General features: G+C 42.4%; 2 protein-coding genes and 1 pseudogene across 2 annotated transcripts in view; 1 reads left to right on the forward strand and 2 right to left on the reverse strand.

Moving 5' to 3' along the window:
- DCTN1 (dynactin 1) overlaps positions 1-5,158 on the reverse strand; it is a 42,852-nt gene extending 37,694 nt beyond the window's left edge. Inside the window, exon 1 of the mRNA XM_006872412.1 lies at positions 5,119-5,158. The gene's annotated coding sequence lies outside the window, so the exon portion shown is untranslated. The remainder of the gene's footprint in view (positions 1-5,118) is intronic.
- Positions 5,159-7,387: 2,229 nt separating this feature from the next.
- LOC102833081 lies at positions 7,388-7,863 on the forward strand (annotated as a pseudogene).
- Positions 7,864-10,608: 2,745 nt separating this feature from the next.
- Positions 10,609-19,311, reverse strand: part of LOC102833470 (retinol dehydrogenase 13-like) — an 11,930-nt gene continuing 3,227 nt past the window's right edge. The window contains exons 4-6 of the mRNA XM_006872441.1: positions 11,462-11,650; positions 10,890-10,996; positions 10,609-10,797 (exon numbers count right to left, since the gene is read on the reverse strand). Coding sequence (XP_006872503.1) covers positions 10,609-10,797; positions 10,890-10,996; positions 11,462-11,650 — 485 coding nt within the window. The remainder of the gene's footprint in view (positions 10,798-10,889; positions 10,997-11,461; positions 11,651-19,311) is intronic.

The raw sequence follows: 19,311 nt of genomic DNA on the forward strand, positions 1-19,311 counted from the left end.
CTAGTTAAAAATTGCCTCTAGTCCCTGCTACACTATCCCAAAGCTGCTCAAAAGGGAGTACACTGTCCCCATCTTCACTTCCTCGCTTCCTATCCACTCTTCAGTGTATTACGTTCTCGCTTCCTTCCTACCACTCCACCTAAACCACTTGCACTAAAAGAGTAAAAGAGCCCTGATGACCACAATCTCCTAATTGTCCAATCAGTCTCAGGGGGCATTTTCCAAGCTACTGGATTTCCCTGCAGTAATTAAGGGTGATGATTCTCTTCCTGGAATGTTCTTCTTTTCTAGTTTCCTTGATAACTCTCCCTTACTTTGTACACTAATCCTCTGTATCTCCTCTGTCTTGGAGAGCTTACCCATTGCCACAGCTTCAATTACCATCTATACCTGCTGCTCCCAGGTGAGACTCCCTTCTGAACCTCAGAACCACATTTCCATTGGCTTTCCCTGTGCCACACACACCTCAAATTCAACAAAACAAAAAACACACTTGGCATCTTTGCCTCCCCTAAAAATATCCCTCTTTGCTACTGGCAGCACCATCTACCCAAAATAAAAAACTGAGTCATTCTCAGCAATTCCTTCTCTTGTTTTCAACAACCAGTTTAGTCATTGGTTGTTGCTCTGTGCCATTTAATTCGTTCAACTCATAGTGACTCTGGAGAGGGCTTCCAAGGAGTGACTGCTAGGTTTGAACTGACAATCTTGTAGCTAGTAGTCCAGTACTACAGCACCACACCAGGATTCCAATTAGTTATTGGTGGATGGTGGTGGTCGTGTGCCATGGAGTTGGTACTGACTCACAGTGACCTTGTATAGTGTTTCCAAGGCTGTAAATCTTTACAAGAACAGAAAGTCTCATCTTTCTCCCATGGAGTGACTGGTAGATTCGAACTGCTGACCTTGCTGTTAACATCTCAGCTTGTAATCCACTATGCTACCAGGGATCCTTAATTAGTCATTAAGGCAGATTAATTCTCTCTGTAAAATCTCTAAGATTCACACCCTTCTCTCTATCCCAATGACATAAACTTTAGCTCAGCCTTAACCCACTCCAGGCTATCTATCATGTTGTCCCTGACCCTGACCCTTCTTCAGTTTATTCAGTCAGCATCCCAAAACACAATCATGTCACCTCCCTACTTAAAAATGTCCAGTGGCTTCCTTGTCCACAAAATTCAATCTTCTAGCACAGCAATACAGGCCATTGAAAACCTGGCCTCATTACCAATGCAGCCTCATAAATCACCTCTCCCTAGATCCCAAAGTCCTCTTTGATTCTGATCACTTGGCTCGGCTTACCTTACCCCCTTGTGAAGGGTTGTTGTTAAAGGATGGCGAGTCAGTTCCAACAAATAATGACCCTGTATGGGGTTTTCAGGAGCCCTGGTGTGACACTGTAGGGTAAACAGTGGACCGCAAAGTCAGTTTGAACCACAAGGTCGGCAGTTCAAACTCACCAGCTGCTTCTCAGAAATCCTATACAGGGTCACTATAAGTCAGAACCCACTCAATGACACTTAACAACTGGTGGGCTTAAGCCACTGACTTTGTGGTTAGCAGTCCAGTGCTTATCCTATAGCACCACACCAGGACTCCTGATCCCTTATGCCGCTGCAAATGCTGCAAACATCCACCAGGGCCATTCTCCCATTCCATCCTTCAAGGCTCAGCTCAATAATCACTTTTTTCCTGAAAATTCCCAATGATTCTGTTGTTAAGTACCGTCAAATCGGTTCCGAGTCGTCAAATCAGTTCCGAGTCGTAGTGACCTTGTGTAGGGTTTCAGAAGAGAAGAAAGTCTTTTTCTGATGGAGCTAGTTATTTTCTCCTCTGCTTTTACTCAGCACTTTATACATATCTCCATTACAATACCATGCTTTCTTTAAAACACAATGGGGGCTTCAAAAAGTTCATGGGGAAATTCCATTCTTTTCTCATTCCATTTTTCCATGAGCCTTCTGCAGTTCCCTCATATTGCCTCCCTTATCCCATAATGAATTTGCCCAGGAAAGAAAGTCTGTAATTCATCTTAGTATCCTCAATATTGAAAAACAGTGCTTTGCCTATAGAAGGTACTCAATGTTGAATTAAAGCCTGTACCAACCTCAGGCCCTAGGGGTGAAAATGGGCTGTGACAGCTTTGCCAGAAAGTAGCTCTCAACAGCGTTGGGTTTGTCTTTGCTTGAGGTTTTTTCTGTTAAGTCATCTATGACTGACACGTGAACCGTATCAGACTCCCTGCCCTCTCCCTTCTCCACTTCTAACCATTTCATACATCACAGGAAGACAAATATGTCCTCTATTACTCCACAGACAGATCTTTCCAAAATCTTTCACTGCCATCATGTCAACTCTGATGCAAAGTGATCCTATAAGGCAAAGCAGAACTGCTCCTTGGGTTTCTAAAGCTAGAAATCTTTATGGAAGCAGACAGTCTCTCTCCTCCAAAGAGTGGCTGGTGGGTTTGAATTGCTGGCCTGTCAGTGAGCATCCCAATACTTGACCCACTGTGCCACCAGGGCTCCTTTCACTACCATACTAAACAAACAACAACAAAAAACCAAACCCATGCTGTCAAGTGGACTCTGACTCACAGAACTGCCAATAGGGTTTCCAAGGCTGTAAATCTTTATGGAAGCAGACTGTCACATCATTCTCATGAGGAGTGAATGGTGGGTGGGCTCAAACCGCCAACCTTTCAGTTAGTCCAATGCTTTACCCATTGCACCACCAGGACTCATTCACTGACATATTATCTCTTACAAAGTAAGGGTCCAATTCCTGATATTAACATGTCTAGCAGATAGTGAACATCCAACTGCATACTATCCAACAAATCCCTCCACATTGTGAGCCCAAGCTTATCTTTTACTCCTCTACAACAGGACTCCTTTACCTCGGCTACTTTGCAGTCTCACCTCCATACTACTTGTAGGCTGCTCAGGATGCCTTTCCTAGTCATGCAGGCCCCAGCCATCCTTCAAGTCCAGCTAAAACTCTACTGTGCAGAACAAGAACTAGATTCAAAAGGGAAGGATCAGAAACTATCATGATAGAATTCAGTTTGGAGAAAACGTGGTAGGAACTACTATTGTTAAGTGCCATTGAACACCACACGAAGAGTCAAGTTTTTAAAGAGGAATTCCACTTTTGTGTGTGTGTGTGTGCAATTCTAATAACCTAGGATCAGCAGAATGGAAGCTACAGGGAGATGTATTTCAGCAAAATGAAAATCTTCCTTACTAAGCTAGTCCAAGATGAAATGGGTTACCCTATATGTATGAAGTCCCCCACTAATTGAAATGTTCAAGCCCAAATTAAGCAAGGATGCTGCAGATGGAATTCAACAATCACAAGGGTGATTTAATTAGATTCTATCACATTTTAGATTTGAAAGGAATCTCAGAGATGTTCTAGCTCCGTCTCCTATTTTGTAAGCCTGGACAGGTGAAGTGACTCACCCAAGGTAACACTGTTCTGAAGAGCAGGACACAGGTCTCTCACTCTCAGTATGATCCACACCTTTGTTACTACTCTTAAGTGTGGTCCATCCTTGTTAGAAATAACCTATAAGAATCTGTCTAACAAGATCTTCAGTTGTATGCACCATTAAACCAAACCCACTGCCATCGAGTTGATTCTGACTCATTGCAACCCTATAGAACAGAGTAGAACTGCTCCTTAGGGTTTTGAGACTATAAATCTTCATAGGTGCAGACAATTGAGTCTGTCACCTATGGATCACCTGGTGGGTTTGATTCCTCAACCTTGTAGTTAGCAGCCCAATGCTGAACTTACTGCAATGCTATGGCTCCTTATGCATTATTGAAAGTTCAAAAAGAACTGGTCTACATATTTCCAAACTATGAGCTTCAAATTCTGGAAATGCATTTCCCAAACTGTTCTAGATATTAAACAAAAGCTCGGGGGTACTCAGGAAAAACTACTATATTCCAGTTGAAGAGTCATGATAAATATCATTAGTTTGTTGACGGCTCTGGAATGTTCTGAAGGAAAACTTTGATTAAGTAGGAATTTTCCAAACATATTGGTACACAAAATGTCTTTTTTTTTTTTTAAGTTACTGTTCCCTCTTTTAACATCCTTTGGCAATCTCTAACTGACAGCACTTTGGCTCTCAGTACCTTAGCAGAGTCCTGGTGTGGCTGTGGGTTAATGCACCAGACTGCAAAGCCATTTGAACTGCAAAGACGGTGGTTCAAGCTCACCAGCTGCTCCTCGGAAACCCTATACAGGGTCGCTACGGGTCGGAACCGACTCGATGGCACTTAACAACAACAAATATATATATAGAAAGAGAGAGACAGAGACAGAGAGATCTGGTGTGGCACTGTGGGTTAATGCGCCAGACTGCAAAGCCGTTTGAACCGCAAAGTCAGCGGTTCAAGGTCACCAGCTGCTCCTCGGAAACCCTATAAAGAGTTGCTATGGGTCGGAACCGACTCGATGGCACTTAACAACAACAATCTTAGCAGAGCAGACTAGTTAAGTGGGTTTGCTGCTCCACTCACTACAATAAATGAGGTTGAGTTTCCAAATCACTGACTTTTTACAGACAGCAGAGTCCCACATCTGTGTGAATTTGCTGTGGTTCTGCCCGGAGAGAAGAGGAATGGTGACTTTTCAAGGGTCATCCTGCCAAGTTAGGCAGATGCCAGGAGTGGGAGACACCCTTAAGTTCCTGGCTCCCATTATTGAATCTCTTTTTTTTTTTTTTAATTCCCCGCTTGACACAACTTTTCGACCATGTGCCCATAGGAACTCTGTGACTCCATATGGGTTCAAGGGTGGCTCGGACGCTCCCGGACGCTCCCGGCAAAGGAGAAGGATCCCAGAAGCCCCGGGGGAGCCTGGACCCCGGCACAGCACTGAAGAGTTCCGGTGGGTCGGACCCGACCGGGCTGAAACACTCAGGCGGAATCCCCAGACCCCGGCGAGCGCCTACCACTGCCACGGCCCACCCCAGCCAGCCACTGCCCCGCACAAGAGGCTCTGTGCGGTGCCCCGGGCCAGCGCCAAGTCTCCCGCCCGGACCGCACGAATACACAGGGAGCGGAGGAGGGACGGTTGACAGGGTCGCCACCTCCGTACCTGTCCTGTCAGGGGCTCCGCGCCCGGATCCTGCCCCACCAGCGACCGACGCCCAGGACTCTGAGGCCCCCCCCCGCCCCGCCCCGCCAGTCCCGCCCGCGTGGGCTGCCCCACGCGCCGCCCGACCCCACCAGATCCACCCCGGAGCCTTTCATCCCTGAGGCACAGAGGCTCTGGGTCCGGGGAACACGATCGTTTCCTCCGCAGTTCGACCCGAGCTGAGAACTGCGCGCCGAGTGCGACCGAGGCGACATCGATCAGGCACAAAGTTGGACACCTGGGGCGGAATCTGCGCACGCGCACCGTGCCGGGGATGACGATTAGGACCCTAAGAAAGGGGTGTTGTATCTAGTGTCTTCTGCCCGCAGAGGGACAACAACGGAGAGGCGTTTGTTAATTGTTTTCGAGTCGGTTCCGACTCTTAGCGATGCTGTATAGGGTTTCCGAGGAGCCGCTAGTGAGTTATAACCGCCGACATTGCAGTTCAAAGCGACTTTGCTGTCCAGTACTTATCTTACAGTGCCACAGAGGGGATGGAGGACCATTTTGCCTGCTACTGCAGGCAAATTGTAAAAGAGTCAGTCACTAAGGGTTTGAGCGTCAAACTGTAATTAAAGCAATAGTGACAGTATCTCGTCGATTAGGGGAAAATAAGTTTTGTTGCTACTCAGTGTTATCTGTCGGGAGTGGAAGAGGGGAATGGGAATTCTTGTGCCCCATAAACTCTGGACTCTAACCACAAGTTCCGCGATTCAAATCACCAGCCGCTCCTCAGAAACGCCGTACGAGGTCGTTTTGTGTAGGAACCGAGTCTAAAGCACGTAACAACAACATTGATGAGATAGTAAAATAGTGCAAACTTACTTAATAGAATTATGGGGGGGTTTTAATTTAAAATTTAAATTAAATACACTTGCTTTTTAATTTAAAAAAGGTTTAAAAGTGCAAACTCTTTGACCCAATGACCCATTTCTAATTATATAGCCGGAGAAAATAATCTGTACAAATCTATTTGGATGTTGAGAAAGTTGGGATCTGATAGAGTGAGTTTCAGCTGTGTGAGATCTTGGTTACTTAAACCTCTCTGTGCCTCTTTGTTTCCTCGTTTGTAAAATGAGACTTGAATGACCATTTCTATTTAAATTTAAGGAGGATTAAGCAGAATAATCTATGTAAAGAGTTTGAATATTAGCTGTTTTAATATTTTATTGCAGTTAATCTCAGATTTTAAGGAGCTCTGGTAGCGTAGTAGTTACGAATCGGGCTGCGAACCTTTAAGGCCAGCAGTTGGAAACTCCCAGCCGCTCTGCGGGAGAAAGATGAGGCTTTCTGCTCCCGTAATGATTTACAGCCTCGGAAACCCTGTACAGGGTCGCTATGAGTCGGAACCGACTCCACGGCACTTAACAACAACAATAATCTCAGATTTAAAACAACCTGAAAAATCCATAAAGCTGGGGAGGAGGGTAAGTAGTTGAAGGGGTGAATTGAACAACCTCTCACCACTGCCCACCCCTTTTAAAAAATATTTCCAATTACCTCTCTGAATTGCTAATACATTTACAGTGTTCAAAAATCAAAATAGAAAATCTGTGCACTGAGAAACCTCCTTATATGCCTTCCATCTGTCCCTTCCCTCTTGTCCACTACAGATAACTCTTGTTTATCCGGTCAGCATTTTGTAAGCAAATTTGTATATGCCTACTCTTCCACATTTATTTTGCAAAAGGTAGTATTTTATATAGATTCCTGGTGTGGTGCTGGAATCATATTCTACTTTGAACACAAGGTTGGCAGTAGAAACCCACCAGCTGCTCATCGGAACCCACACACTTAACAACAATGCTGTTGTTCATTTAACAACATATCATGGAGACATTTTCAAATGAGTAAAGAGAGATCTTCCTCGTTTATTTTTTTCAGCTGCAACAATACTCTGTTGCATGGATACACAAAATGCATAAGCCAATCCTAACTGAATACTTTGTTTCAAACAATACTACAAGGTTACATACACACAACCTGTATATTCAAAATAAAACATATCTCTGTGATCAGTGGGTGGCTGCAGACAAGTTCTCTCAGTAATTCACTTGCTTAGTCTCTTTAGGGTGCCTTCAAAAGAAAAATGCAGCCTCTTATGGTCTCTTCTCCACCATAAGCGCCTCTGCCCCACCACTTGGCCTATGGCCACCTATGCCTACCACCCTTGCTGGGCACTGGTGCCACCCCTGCCCCAAGCTTGATGTTGCCGGATCTGAGGTAACTGTGGAATGTCTTTCAGATGGTGGGCAAAGACCTGAGCGGCCAGCTGCAGCAGGCACTGTCCAACTGCACATGGGCTCCACTGAATCCAGTGACTGTCAGCTCAGTCATACCCATGCTTGACCAACAGAACAAGACCGGTGTGAACTTCAGCAAGTTCACCTGCATCTGGAAGTACATCACGGACTGGCAGAATGTCCCAGGACAACTCTGGGATGATCCACAAGATCCACAAGCTGGTTTTGGGTACCAGCTCTTGGACCAGTTTCACAATATCCTCATTCAACAGTTTGACAGACAGGAACAAGAACAGATTCTTTCGATGGCTGCATCATCTTGCAGAGACTGACAGAAATAATCAGGTGCTATGACACATACCAGGATGACTGGATCCAGGTGTCTTACAAGCAGTACCTGTCCAGGGTCTTCAGCATCTTACAGCCCCAGCCTCCATGGGGAGCAGGCAGCAGCTGTAAATGACAGACAGGTCAAGTCTGTCATAGGAAGGAGCTTGATGCAGTCAGATTCTGTTTTGCTTAAATTCAGAAAACATATGTGCAATGGTTAGAATTCTGTGTCATCTTCACTAAGCATTTGGGATGTGCTTATTCCCATGGCAATGAAACCTAATACAGGCATAATTAATTCTGATGAGTGACTATGAGCAGGCCATCAATTGAAAGGATATATATGTGTGTGTGTGTTTCACTGGTTTTGCTTCTCTAGAAAGCCCAGCCTAAGACAGTATGTGGATAAGCCGATAATGAGAAGCATTTGGTTCACTGGCATGTAACACTTAAGGGCTGTGCATGGAGGAATGCTTTCCAGTCTATAGTGAAAGCATCTCTATTTTAGTCATAGGAATTTTAGGTAATAAGGCACTTGAACATAAGGCTTTCTGTGTGCCTTACTTTTTTTTTTTTAAGGAGTTTATTATATTCATTTAAATATGAAATGAAAATAATAAATGAAAAAAAAAAAACAGTTTAAAACCTTAACCTCCAGGAGGATCTGCTGGGTCAGTTAAATTCAAGGCAGAGAGGTCAGCTCAGAAAGTTATGGTGACTGGGGAAATTCCAGAGGAATAATTTTTATAGATTTTCTAAAAGGACACAGGACAATCATGGGGGCTTTTTAAAGAAGTTTTAGGAAAATTGAAAACTATATTGGTGAGGAAAAAAGCCAGGAAAGTTATACCAAGGAATTTTTTTCTATCACGCCTGCTCATTCTTTGAAGATGTCCTGTAAGAATTTTGTTGGGAAACCTTACCCCATCCATCTTAGAGCCCTGATCTTGCCTGCCCCTTCAGATGTCTTTTTGCTCCCCAAACTCATGAAACAGTTAAAAAGAACATGATTTGAGTCCCTCAAGGATGCCAAAACTGCCATTTTGACATGGTGTGAATCAAAGAACACTGAAGAGTTAGAGAGATGGAAATTGTACCTTCAGAAATGTATAGACATTTGCTGTTGTCACGTGCCATATCGAGTTGGTAACTACTCATAGTGACTTTATGCACAACAGAAAGAAACACTGCCCTGTCCTGTGCCAGTCTTGCAATCATTGCTACATTTGAGCCCATTGTTGCTGCCACTGTGCCAATCCATCTTGTTAGGGGGTCTTCCTCTTCTTGGTTCGTTCTCCATCTTACCAAGCATGATGTCCTTCTCCAGTGACTGGTCCCTCTGATAATATGTCCAAAGTATGAAAGACACAGTCTGGCCATCCTGGCTTCTAAGGAGCATTCTGGCTGTCCTTGTGAGGATGACACAGGACCAGGTAGTGTTTCATTCTGTGGTGCACAAGGGAGCTATGAGTCAAACTCAATGCACCTAACAAATTATTTTGTAGCAATACTATTTGTTCGCTTTTTTTTTTCAACTTTTTATTGCAAATTAGGTGAAGGTTTACAAAGCAGAACACCTGATTTATATTCAACAATTTATATACATTTTGTTTCATCTTCCTGACTTCAGTCCCCTCAATATAATATCACTTATTCCATTTTCTCCCTGTTTCCTGTTTCCATTCTTTTTTATTATTTCCTAACCCTTCTAAACTTTGCACTTAGGTAAATGCTGCCCTTTTCATCTCAAATGGTTCATTACTCTAAGGTGTGTGTACCTCACTAGTGCTATTATTCCTCATATAGACCTCTCTATGTGTTATTTGGCTGAAAATTGAGCCATGGGGTGAGTTCAGTATCAGACTTGAAGGGTGACTGAGGGTTAAAGTCTTAGAGGTTCTACCAGTCTTGATCCAACTTAGTAAGCCTGGTCTTTTTAATGATTTTTGTGGCAATAATTTTTTACTTATCCTTGTAACCTGGCCATAGTTAAGAAGATTCAGTATCATAAAGATGCCAATTCTCCCCAATAGACCTATAAATGTAGTGCATTCCCAACAAGATTTCATTTGTATGTATGACATTTGACATAAATTTATACAGATGAACAAAGACCCCAGGAAAATATCAGTGGACTGACAGACACCCACACAATTCACTGGTTTTATTACATGAACAGGACAAGCAGTGGCCTGCTAACAGCAAGGTCAATAGTTCAAATCCACCAGCCACTCAGAGGGAGAAAGATAAAGGCTTTCTGCTCCTATAAAGATTTACAGCCTTGGAAACCCTGTATAGGTTGCTCTGAGTTAGAATTGACTCCACGGCAGAGGGTATAACATGGTATATCACCCAGAAGCAGCTGATTTGCTAGGAAGGTAGAATGACAATATGCAGGCTCAGTTATAGTACCAGCTGGGAGACCACACCCTATAAAGGCTTTTTTCTTTGGGGAGGCGGGGGGGCTGTCCCATAGGATTGGTATATGTCTTTAGCCAGAGAATACTATATAGTGCTGTCTCTCCCACAGCCAAGAAGCAAGGGTCTGGGAACCACAATGGAGGTAGAAGTCGCCCCTCTTATACCCTTAATAATTACTGGAAGAAGTTTTACTCTGCATCACCACAATTTAGGACTTGGTAATATCTGGAGATTCTAATGGCCAAGGAATTAATGCATGTTAGAGAACTGACAATAAAGTGGAAACTGAAACTGTTCCCTAGATATTCTTGATTCTCATACCACTAAACCAACAGTTAAAGAAAGTGACCATTGTGTTCAGCAAGGAGAGTGATATTTGGGGCCAGCAAACAAAAGGCATAATCAGAGTAAGAGTTAAAAGCTGGGGGAAGGTGGTTAGTTAGGATTGTTCAGAGTGTCAGTCCATCTTGTCCAGGTTGGTTAGTCGGATGGTGGCCTTCCAGAGGCTTTGGGCCACATGAGGATCCAGAGCAGGCTTACTAGGAGGAGTTACCATACAGGAACTGCTAAAATATTTTCCAGAAATGCCATCTAGCTCCTGTGCCAAGCTCAGGTAGAGGACTGGGATTGCACCACACTTGGGATCCTGTGGAGACATGGAATGACGACAAAATGGTCTGCCCAGTCAGGCTTTAATTTGCTGAAGGACATTGAGAAATGGAGGCCTGTCCCACTCACCTTGATGAAGAAACTGGTGAGCCAGAAGAGAAAGCGATATTTCCAAGATAGTTGCTTCATGATGTTTGTGTATACAATACCTATTTCCACAGAATTCACAGTCACACCTGAGAGGGTTGGACCCGGGAGAAAGCAAAGTGAGAGATGGATGTGGGAAAGAAGAGGTCAAGTGTGGCTATACTTGTGCAATGAAGAAAGGGTATTTCCAGTATTGCTGAGTAGTGGGGTGGTGAAAGTGAAGCCAGTGCTTTATAACTTACACAACTGATGGTATGAAAACCAGTCAAGAGGGATTTCAAGGTGTTGGATGAACTTTAGGGGAAATATGATAGATGGTGGTATTAGGACATACTGGCAGGCGAAGGCTGGTGTGGGTCATAGAGAATTGGAAAAGGCTTCAGAGGAGATATGAAGACAATCGAAAGAAATACAGGGTTCATGAGTGATAAATGGAAGGGAGTAACATCTGATCTGGGGATATTGGGAGTATTTTATGACCAGGACATGTTGGAAGAAGATGGAATAGATTGGTTTTGAGAGTGGAGGGAGTAGGATGTGCCTGAGGCAGTTACCTGTCCCTTGAAGTCTTCGAGCAAGCTCCCCAGTGAATGAAGTCAGTAACAGTTTGCTGCAGTCATAGTTCTGGTTGAAGACCAAAGGTCCACCACCCCCTGTCAGGTGCTCCTCATCAATGTACCCATATGCGTGCCTAAAGGAATTCACATTCACCACCCGAGCTGACCCTGCCCTCCGTAGGGCCCCTGGGAGGAGAGAAGAACAAAAACAAAACAGTTGCTGTAGAGTTGACCCCATGTGTTGACAAGTAGAGCTGAGTCTGTGCCCTTTCAGAAGCACATGTTCAGACCTTTCTCCCAAGGTGCTTCTGGGTAGATATGAACCACCCATCTTTGGGTTATTAGCTGAATGCTGAATCATCTGTGCCACCCAGAGACTCCAGAGAGAGAATCACACTCACATGACCATTAATCCAACTCATGACCATTCTCTCTCTGACCGAGTTCACCCAGGCTAGGCACCAAAACCAACCCACTGCCACTTGGTCAATTTCTGCTCATAGGGACCCTATAGGACAGAATTGAACTGTTTCTTGTGGTTGTTAAGTACCGTGGAGTCGGAAATGACTCATAGTGACCTTGCACAGGGTTTCCGAGGCTATAAATCTTTACAGGAGCAGAACGCCTCATCGTTCTCCTGCGGAATTGCTGGTAGTTTCGAACTGCTGACCTTCAGGTTAGCAACCGAATTTGTAACCACTACACTACCAGAGCTCCTTAACTGCTTCTTAGCATTTTTTAAATTACAAATCTTTATATAAGCAAAAAACTTCACCTTTCTCCAGTGGAGCAGCTGATGGGTTTGAACTGCTGACCTTGCAATTAGCAGGCTAATACTTAACCCAAAGCACTACCAGGGTTCCTTAAGCTAGACACAAGAGAGTTCAATGTTAACCTAGACTTCACATTTATTATAGATGTCTTCCTGATGTTCTTTTTATTATAGTGTTTAATGTTTTGTCTTGCTTTTTCCACTTGCCAGTTAAAATTAGCTTAATTGATCTTTATTTGCATATTTTACCTCACAATAAGGAGCCCTAGTAGCAAAGTGGGTTTTGAGTTAGGCTGTTAAACAAGGTCAGCAGTTCAAATCTACAGGCCACTTGATGGGAGAAAGATGAGGCATTTCTGCTCCCATAAAGATTTACAGCATCGAAAACCCGATACAGGGTCACTATGAATTGGAATCAACTCAATGGCATACAACCTCCACCAACTCATGATGGCTTCAAAGTAGGGAGGAGTGGCTGAAAACTATGAAAGCTGTTGTTTACATATTAATACACTTTTTCATTCCACAAACATTTATTAAGCATTTGGAATATGATAGACACCAAGCTAGGTTTTAAGGACAAAGAGGTGGTATATTGAAGGAACACATACATGCATGCAGAGATACTTAAGGAAGTGTGTTTTGGTTGTTGGTTTTTTAAAGGAAAAAAAAACAAAAAAAAACAGTGACAAGAATAAGTACTGTTAACCACAAACCTACCAGACTCTCCTTGGATACCCTATACAGTATCACTATGAGTTGAAACTGACTCAATGGCACTTAACAACAACCACCTTTCAAAGGAACAAAAACAAGATTATAGTCTATAGAATAAGTGCAATCTTTTTTCTAAGAGTACCTAACTGCAAGATGGCAGACTACACAGCAAATATACGGAAAAACGAGACAGATGTAGACGATGGTCCTAGAACTCTGAGCTTCAGAGGAAGGGATAGAGAGGTGGATGATCAAGTGCTTACTGGGAAAGAGAGTTGGGCAGATGTGGCAAGAGAGAAAGTGACTGCTGAGCTGCGGTGGCCAACGGGACCTGTCACAGCCATCTTGATCATCTGTGAGAGGCTTCAGAGACAAGAAAACTGGCTCAGAGAGACAAAGGTGTCCCAGGATTGGGCAGTGTTTCATTCTGCTGCGCATAAGGTCCCTATGAGTCAGTACCGACTTGATAACACCTAACAACAACCTGGTTCCCTACATTCCCCTAGGGACCACAAGGCTAGCTTCCACCAATGTACACCCCCAGGGATGCTGCTGAGTTGCTCAGAGTTACATTGTAAACCCCATGAAACGGGAAGGAACTAACCACAATAACCCCACTTGGGCAGGATCTGCTTCAAATCTACAAAATACTTCAAATCTACAAAATAGACCCTGGGTAGCGTAGTGGTTACGAATCGGGCTGCGAACCTCAAGGTCAGCGGTTCGAAACTACCAGCCGCTCTGCGGGAGAAAGATGAGGTTTTCTACTCCCGTAAGGATTTACACCCTCGAAAACCCTGTACAGGGTCGCTATGGGTCGAACCGACTCGATGGCACTTAACAACAACAACAACAACAGCCCCAGACTAGCGCTCACTAAAATAAGCAATTGAAGAAGAGAAGTGGGATTAGCTATCTATGCTGGACAGGCGCAGCAGGACCATCTGGAACTTTCTTGAGCTGCTGTGAAGGCAAGAAGCCAGTAGATGGCGCAGAGGCTTACCACATATTGGTGGAGAGAAAGCAGTACACACTTTTTGTTTTTATTCTTTTTCTTCTTTCTGCATTATTATTTTATTTTTCACTGTTATTTGCTTATTTGTTTGTTTTTCTTCTATCTTGTGGTTGTAGTGGTTGTTTTTTTAAGGTTTTTATTGTGGATTGAGGGAAAGTTTACAGGGCAGATCATTAGTTTTATATTAACAAATCATACACCTTGTTTTATAACAATGATTATAATTCCCTCCATGTACCATCAGTTAACAGTTTTTTTTTCTATTCACTTTAGCCTTTTTTTTTTTTTTTAATACTCAGGCATATATAATAATTTATACCACCAAAGGGCACATTCTGCAAGTGTGCTTCCTGGCCACGAGCTCTTAGTCCCTCTTTTCCCATGAATCTAGAGTCTTCAGCTGCTCCCTCCCTCCATGTCCCCATCTCTGCTTCCATCTCTGGTGGTGGGGTGCAGTTTCTCTACTTGCCTCACCCAACAGGAGACAAAAACTGCAGCCATATAGGCCAACCATAGCCACAGTCTCTACAACCTCACAAATTGGGCTAGGAGACTGGCTTGTAGAATGTGCCATTTGGACATTTAAATAACTGTATATTTTGTATTTTGTTTTGCATGTCTGCATCAAGTATTTTTGCTTTGTTCATTTGTGACATATAAGATATAAATGGGGTCAGTGTGTTTTTGGTTGTACGTGCTTTAGTTATATCATGTTAGGCGTAAGTATGACTTTATAATTTTCTTTATTTAAAGATTATGCATATAGTTTATGCATAATCTATATTGTCAAGGGTGGAATGTAATGGTGAGGTGTTTTGTCAAGTTGACTAGGTCAGGATTTCCAGAAGTTTAGCAGTAGGGATGTGTGTATTCCCATAGTGATGAAACCTAATCTAGGCATAGTTAGCAGTATGATGCACGGCTATCAGCAGCCAATCAATTGAAGGAATGCTTCCTAGGGGGTGTGGCCTGCTCCCAATATAATGAACATGCAGGAAAGGCTCTTGCTCTTTCTCTGCCACTGGGGACCTGGGACTCTACAATTGTAAGCCATTTCCTTGATAATAAACTCTCTCCCTAAAATACAGTGGTGAAGTTAGGACATTTCCAGATAAACAGAAATGAAAGGAATTTGTAATAGACCAATTTTACAAGAACTACCAAAAGGTGTTTTTTGGACTGAGAACCAACAGCAGACAACAACCTGAGATTGACATACATAACAACAACACTCAATCCAGATATAGGAGGGTTACTCAAAAGTGATTTGCATTCTGATTACATTAAAACAACCCTTCACATCCATGGCTGATGACAACATTGAGCATGCACATGAAATGATTCTATCTAATAGATGAGTGACAGTGGATTACGTGGCAAATAATTTACAAATCAGCCATGGCTATGCCTATGAAATAATCCATGACAGACTTGGGTTTCAAAAAAAAGCTTGTGCAAGATGGATACCAAAACAATTCATGCAAGAGCATAAACAGGAGCATTTGAACATGTGCAAACACAATGTGGACTGATACTTGAAGGAAGGTAAAAGTTTCTTGAAAAAAATCATTACTGGTGACAAGATATGAATTCATCACTACGAGCCTGAGAGTAAACGTCAGAGTATGAAATGAAAAATCCTCAATTGCCGTACAAGAAAAAGTTCAAAAGTCAACCACCAGCTGAAAAATTGATGCTTACAGTTTTCTGGGATTCTCAAGGGCCAGTACTGGAACACTATAGGAAAAAGGTTCAACAGTCAACAGTGCCCATTACAGTGAGATGCTCACTGAAGAACTGAAGCCTAAACTTCAGATTAAACACAGAGGACTGCTATCCCAAGGCAAGGTAATGCATGTCTGCACACCTCCGTCCACTCTGTTGACACTGCAAAAACTTTATTTTGAGGTGTTAAAGAATCGTCCCTATAGTACTGTTTTTTGCTCCATCAGACTTTCACCTGTTTGGTCCACTGAAAGCAGCCCTTCGAGGATGAAGATTCACTACTGATGAAGTAAAGAAAGAGGTGCATTCATGGCTTGCAGCTCAGCCTAAAACATTTTTTAATAAGGGAATATGAAAGCTTGTTAACAGATGGACAAAGTATATTGAAAAGCAAGGAGATTCTGTTGAAAAATTATGTATTTGTCTTGTCTAAAAGTTGATTAGAACAAATTCTACAGCCAGAGTGTGGATAATTTTTGACTCACCCTCATCGAAGCATTTAAAGTAAAACAAACCTACAAAACTTAAAATAGGGAACCAAAGATACCAATGTAATATGAAGTCAACTACAAAGCCAAAAGAGAGAATAATGTAGATACAGAAGTTCTAAATGATGAGGAAGTCAAGCTGATTTCAAGATAAAACAGACTGTCTTAAACTGGAGAAAAAATAAATTGCAGGGCAACCTTAAAGAAAATGAATACACTTACATCAAAATAAAAAAGAGGAAAATTAGAAAGATTTAGTAAACATTAACACAACAGAAATGAAAATTAAAAGAAAACCCAGAAACAAAATGAACTTAGCACAGAAAATTATGTGGAACAGCACCACACACACACACACACAAAAAAAAAACAAAGCAAAATGACAGCAATCAATTCATACCTATCAATAATTATACTGAATGAGCTCTGGTAGCATAGTGGTTACAAGTTGGGCTGCTAATCTCAAGGTCAGCAGTTTGAAACTACCAGTCACTCCACGGGAGAAAATTGAGGCTTTCTGCTCCCATAAAGATTTACAGCCTCAGAAACCCTGTGCAGGGTCGCTAAGAGTCGGGACCGGATTCCATGGCACACAATCACCACCACCACCATAAATGGGTTAAACGCACCAGTGAAGAGACAGAGTAGCAGAATGGATAAGAAAACATCAAGAAGATGTAGACAGCCTAAATGCCCATCAACAAAAGAATGATTAAACAAACTTTGGTACATACACACAACATTGAAGAATAAAGACAAATCTGCAAAACACCTCACAGCATGGATGAACCTGGAGGACATTATGCTGAGTGAAATTAATTAATCACAGAAGGACAAATTTTGCATGAAACCACTGTTGTAAAAAGTTAAGAAAAGGTTTACATAACAAAATAAACATTCTATTGTGGTCAAGCAGGTGAGGAGGCAGTGAAAATTATTCATGTTAACATGGGAGATAGAGCAAGGCCACATACAATAAGAGGAAGGTTAGCAGAGGAGAGATGAAGGTAGCAGTAGACACAGGAAGGAATACAAGAGTTGAAGTGAACAGAGGTAAATACTGTTAACATGGTACATGGAGGGACTGCAATCATTGTAATGAACTAAAGGATATGTTAATGAATCAAAGATTTATTAAATTAAAAACTGATGAGCTGCTCTGTAACCCTTCATTCCATTTACAATAAAATGTTAAATTTTTTTTAGAAATGTATGTAATCCCCTATCCATCAGATGTACCCTCATCCAATTTTGTAACCATTATTTAAATATCACCCAATCATTGAAGTTTTGCTGAAGTTCATTGTATTTTCTTTTCAACTTCTTATTGTGAATTGAGTGAAGCTTTACAGAGAAGATCATGAGTTTTATACTCAACAAATCATATACTTTGCTTCATTACATGGTTGCAATCCCCTCCATGTACCAACAGTTTACCTCTATTCACTTTATCTACTGCATTTTGTTTTGTTTTTTTAATTTCCTGAACTATCTCTTTACACCCAGTGAAGTCTAATTTGCCTTACCTCTCCATAAGAGTTCTTTACTTTCAATTTCAACTAGACTCTGCCCTGTTGCTCTACAATACACGCTAGAAAATGAACCTTGAAAATACGTTGCCAAAGGACAAATACTGTAGGATCCCACTTAGGAAATAAGCAAATACAGAGAGGATAAGGCACTGGACAGCAAAGTCAGTTTTAACTGAAAGGTCAGCAGTTCAGACTCACCAGCTACTCCTTGGAAACTCTGTACAGGGTCACTGAGTCAGAACTATTTCAAAGGCACTTAACAACAACAAATTGTGGGATATGACCTTTTGTTTCTGGTTCCTGAAAATCAGTCCTTGTAATTTCTGGAACAGTGGAAGTGTCTTTGTTTTTCTAAAATAGTCAGGTAGCACTTAAATGAGTAAGGGCCCACCCTGACAGCAAACTTCAAGAAGCGAGGACAGGACAGAATCAACCATGCATATTCATTAATTCTATCAATGATGCATATTCAACGAGGCACCAATCATCACTATGCACTGAGGTCCCATCATGAATATGCATTGTTATAAGAAGCCCAATTGTGGACATTACATGTGGCTTCCTGGAATGGTGAAAACAACCATTCTAGAACAAGGGTGGCATGTCCCTGGGAACTGTGGAAGCCTTGTGCTGGGACCCCTTCTATACCTTGCCTGATGATGCTTATCTTTGCTCCCATCCTTTCTGATTATAAAACATTGGTAACTGTAAGTATAGGTAGTAATGTTATCATTAAGTGTCGTTGATTCGGTTTCGACTCATAGCGACCTTGTATAGGGTTTCCGAGGAGCAGCTGGTGGGTTTGAACCACTGACCTTGCTGTTAGCAGTCCATATCTTATCCGACAGCTCCACACCAGGACTCGATAGTATAGGTGCTGTTGCTGTTGTTGAGTGCCATGGAGTCAGTTCCGGCTCATAGCGACCCTATATAAGGTTTCCTAGGAGCAAATGGTATGTGCCGGGGAGTTGGTTCCAACCCATAGCGACCCTGAATAGGGTTTCTGAGGCTGTAAATCTTTATGGGAGCAGACAGCCTCATCTTTCTCCCATGGAGCAGCTAGTAGTTTCGAACTGCGAACCGCAAGGTTCACAGCCCAATTCGTAACCACTATGCTACCAGAGCTCCTTTTTTTAGCTACATCTTATTCTTAGTAATATTACTACATACAATTTTGTCGCTACTACAATTAATGTATTTCACTAGTTTAAGTGTCTGTTGTTGAATCAATACCAGTCTGTTCGTATCACAGTGACTGTATGGCATGTTTTGCTATCAGGGAGTGTGAGGCCTCCTGCTCTGTTCTTTTTCTTCAGGATTGCTTTGTCTATTCAGTGTTTCTTTCATTTTCATATGAAGTTGATCATTAGTTTTTCCATTTCAGTAAAGAATATTGTTTGGATTTGTATTGGGTTTGCATGGTATGTGTTGACAGTTTCATTATATTAAATCTTCCAATTAATGAGCTTGGGATGCCTCCATTTTTATAGGCCTAGTTTAGTTTCTTGTAATTGTGCTTTAAGGAGCTCTGGTAGCATAGTGGTTATGAATCGGGTTGCGAACTGCAAGGTCAGCAGTTCAAAACTACCAGCTGCTCC

This window comes from Chrysochloris asiatica, unplaced genomic scaffold (genome assembly GCF_000296735.1).
Source record: "Chrysochloris asiatica unplaced genomic scaffold, ChrAsi1.0 scaffold00197, whole genome shotgun sequence".
In the NCBI taxonomy this organism is placed as follows: domain Eukaryota; kingdom Metazoa; phylum Chordata; class Mammalia; order Afrosoricida; family Chrysochloridae; genus Chrysochloris; species Chrysochloris asiatica.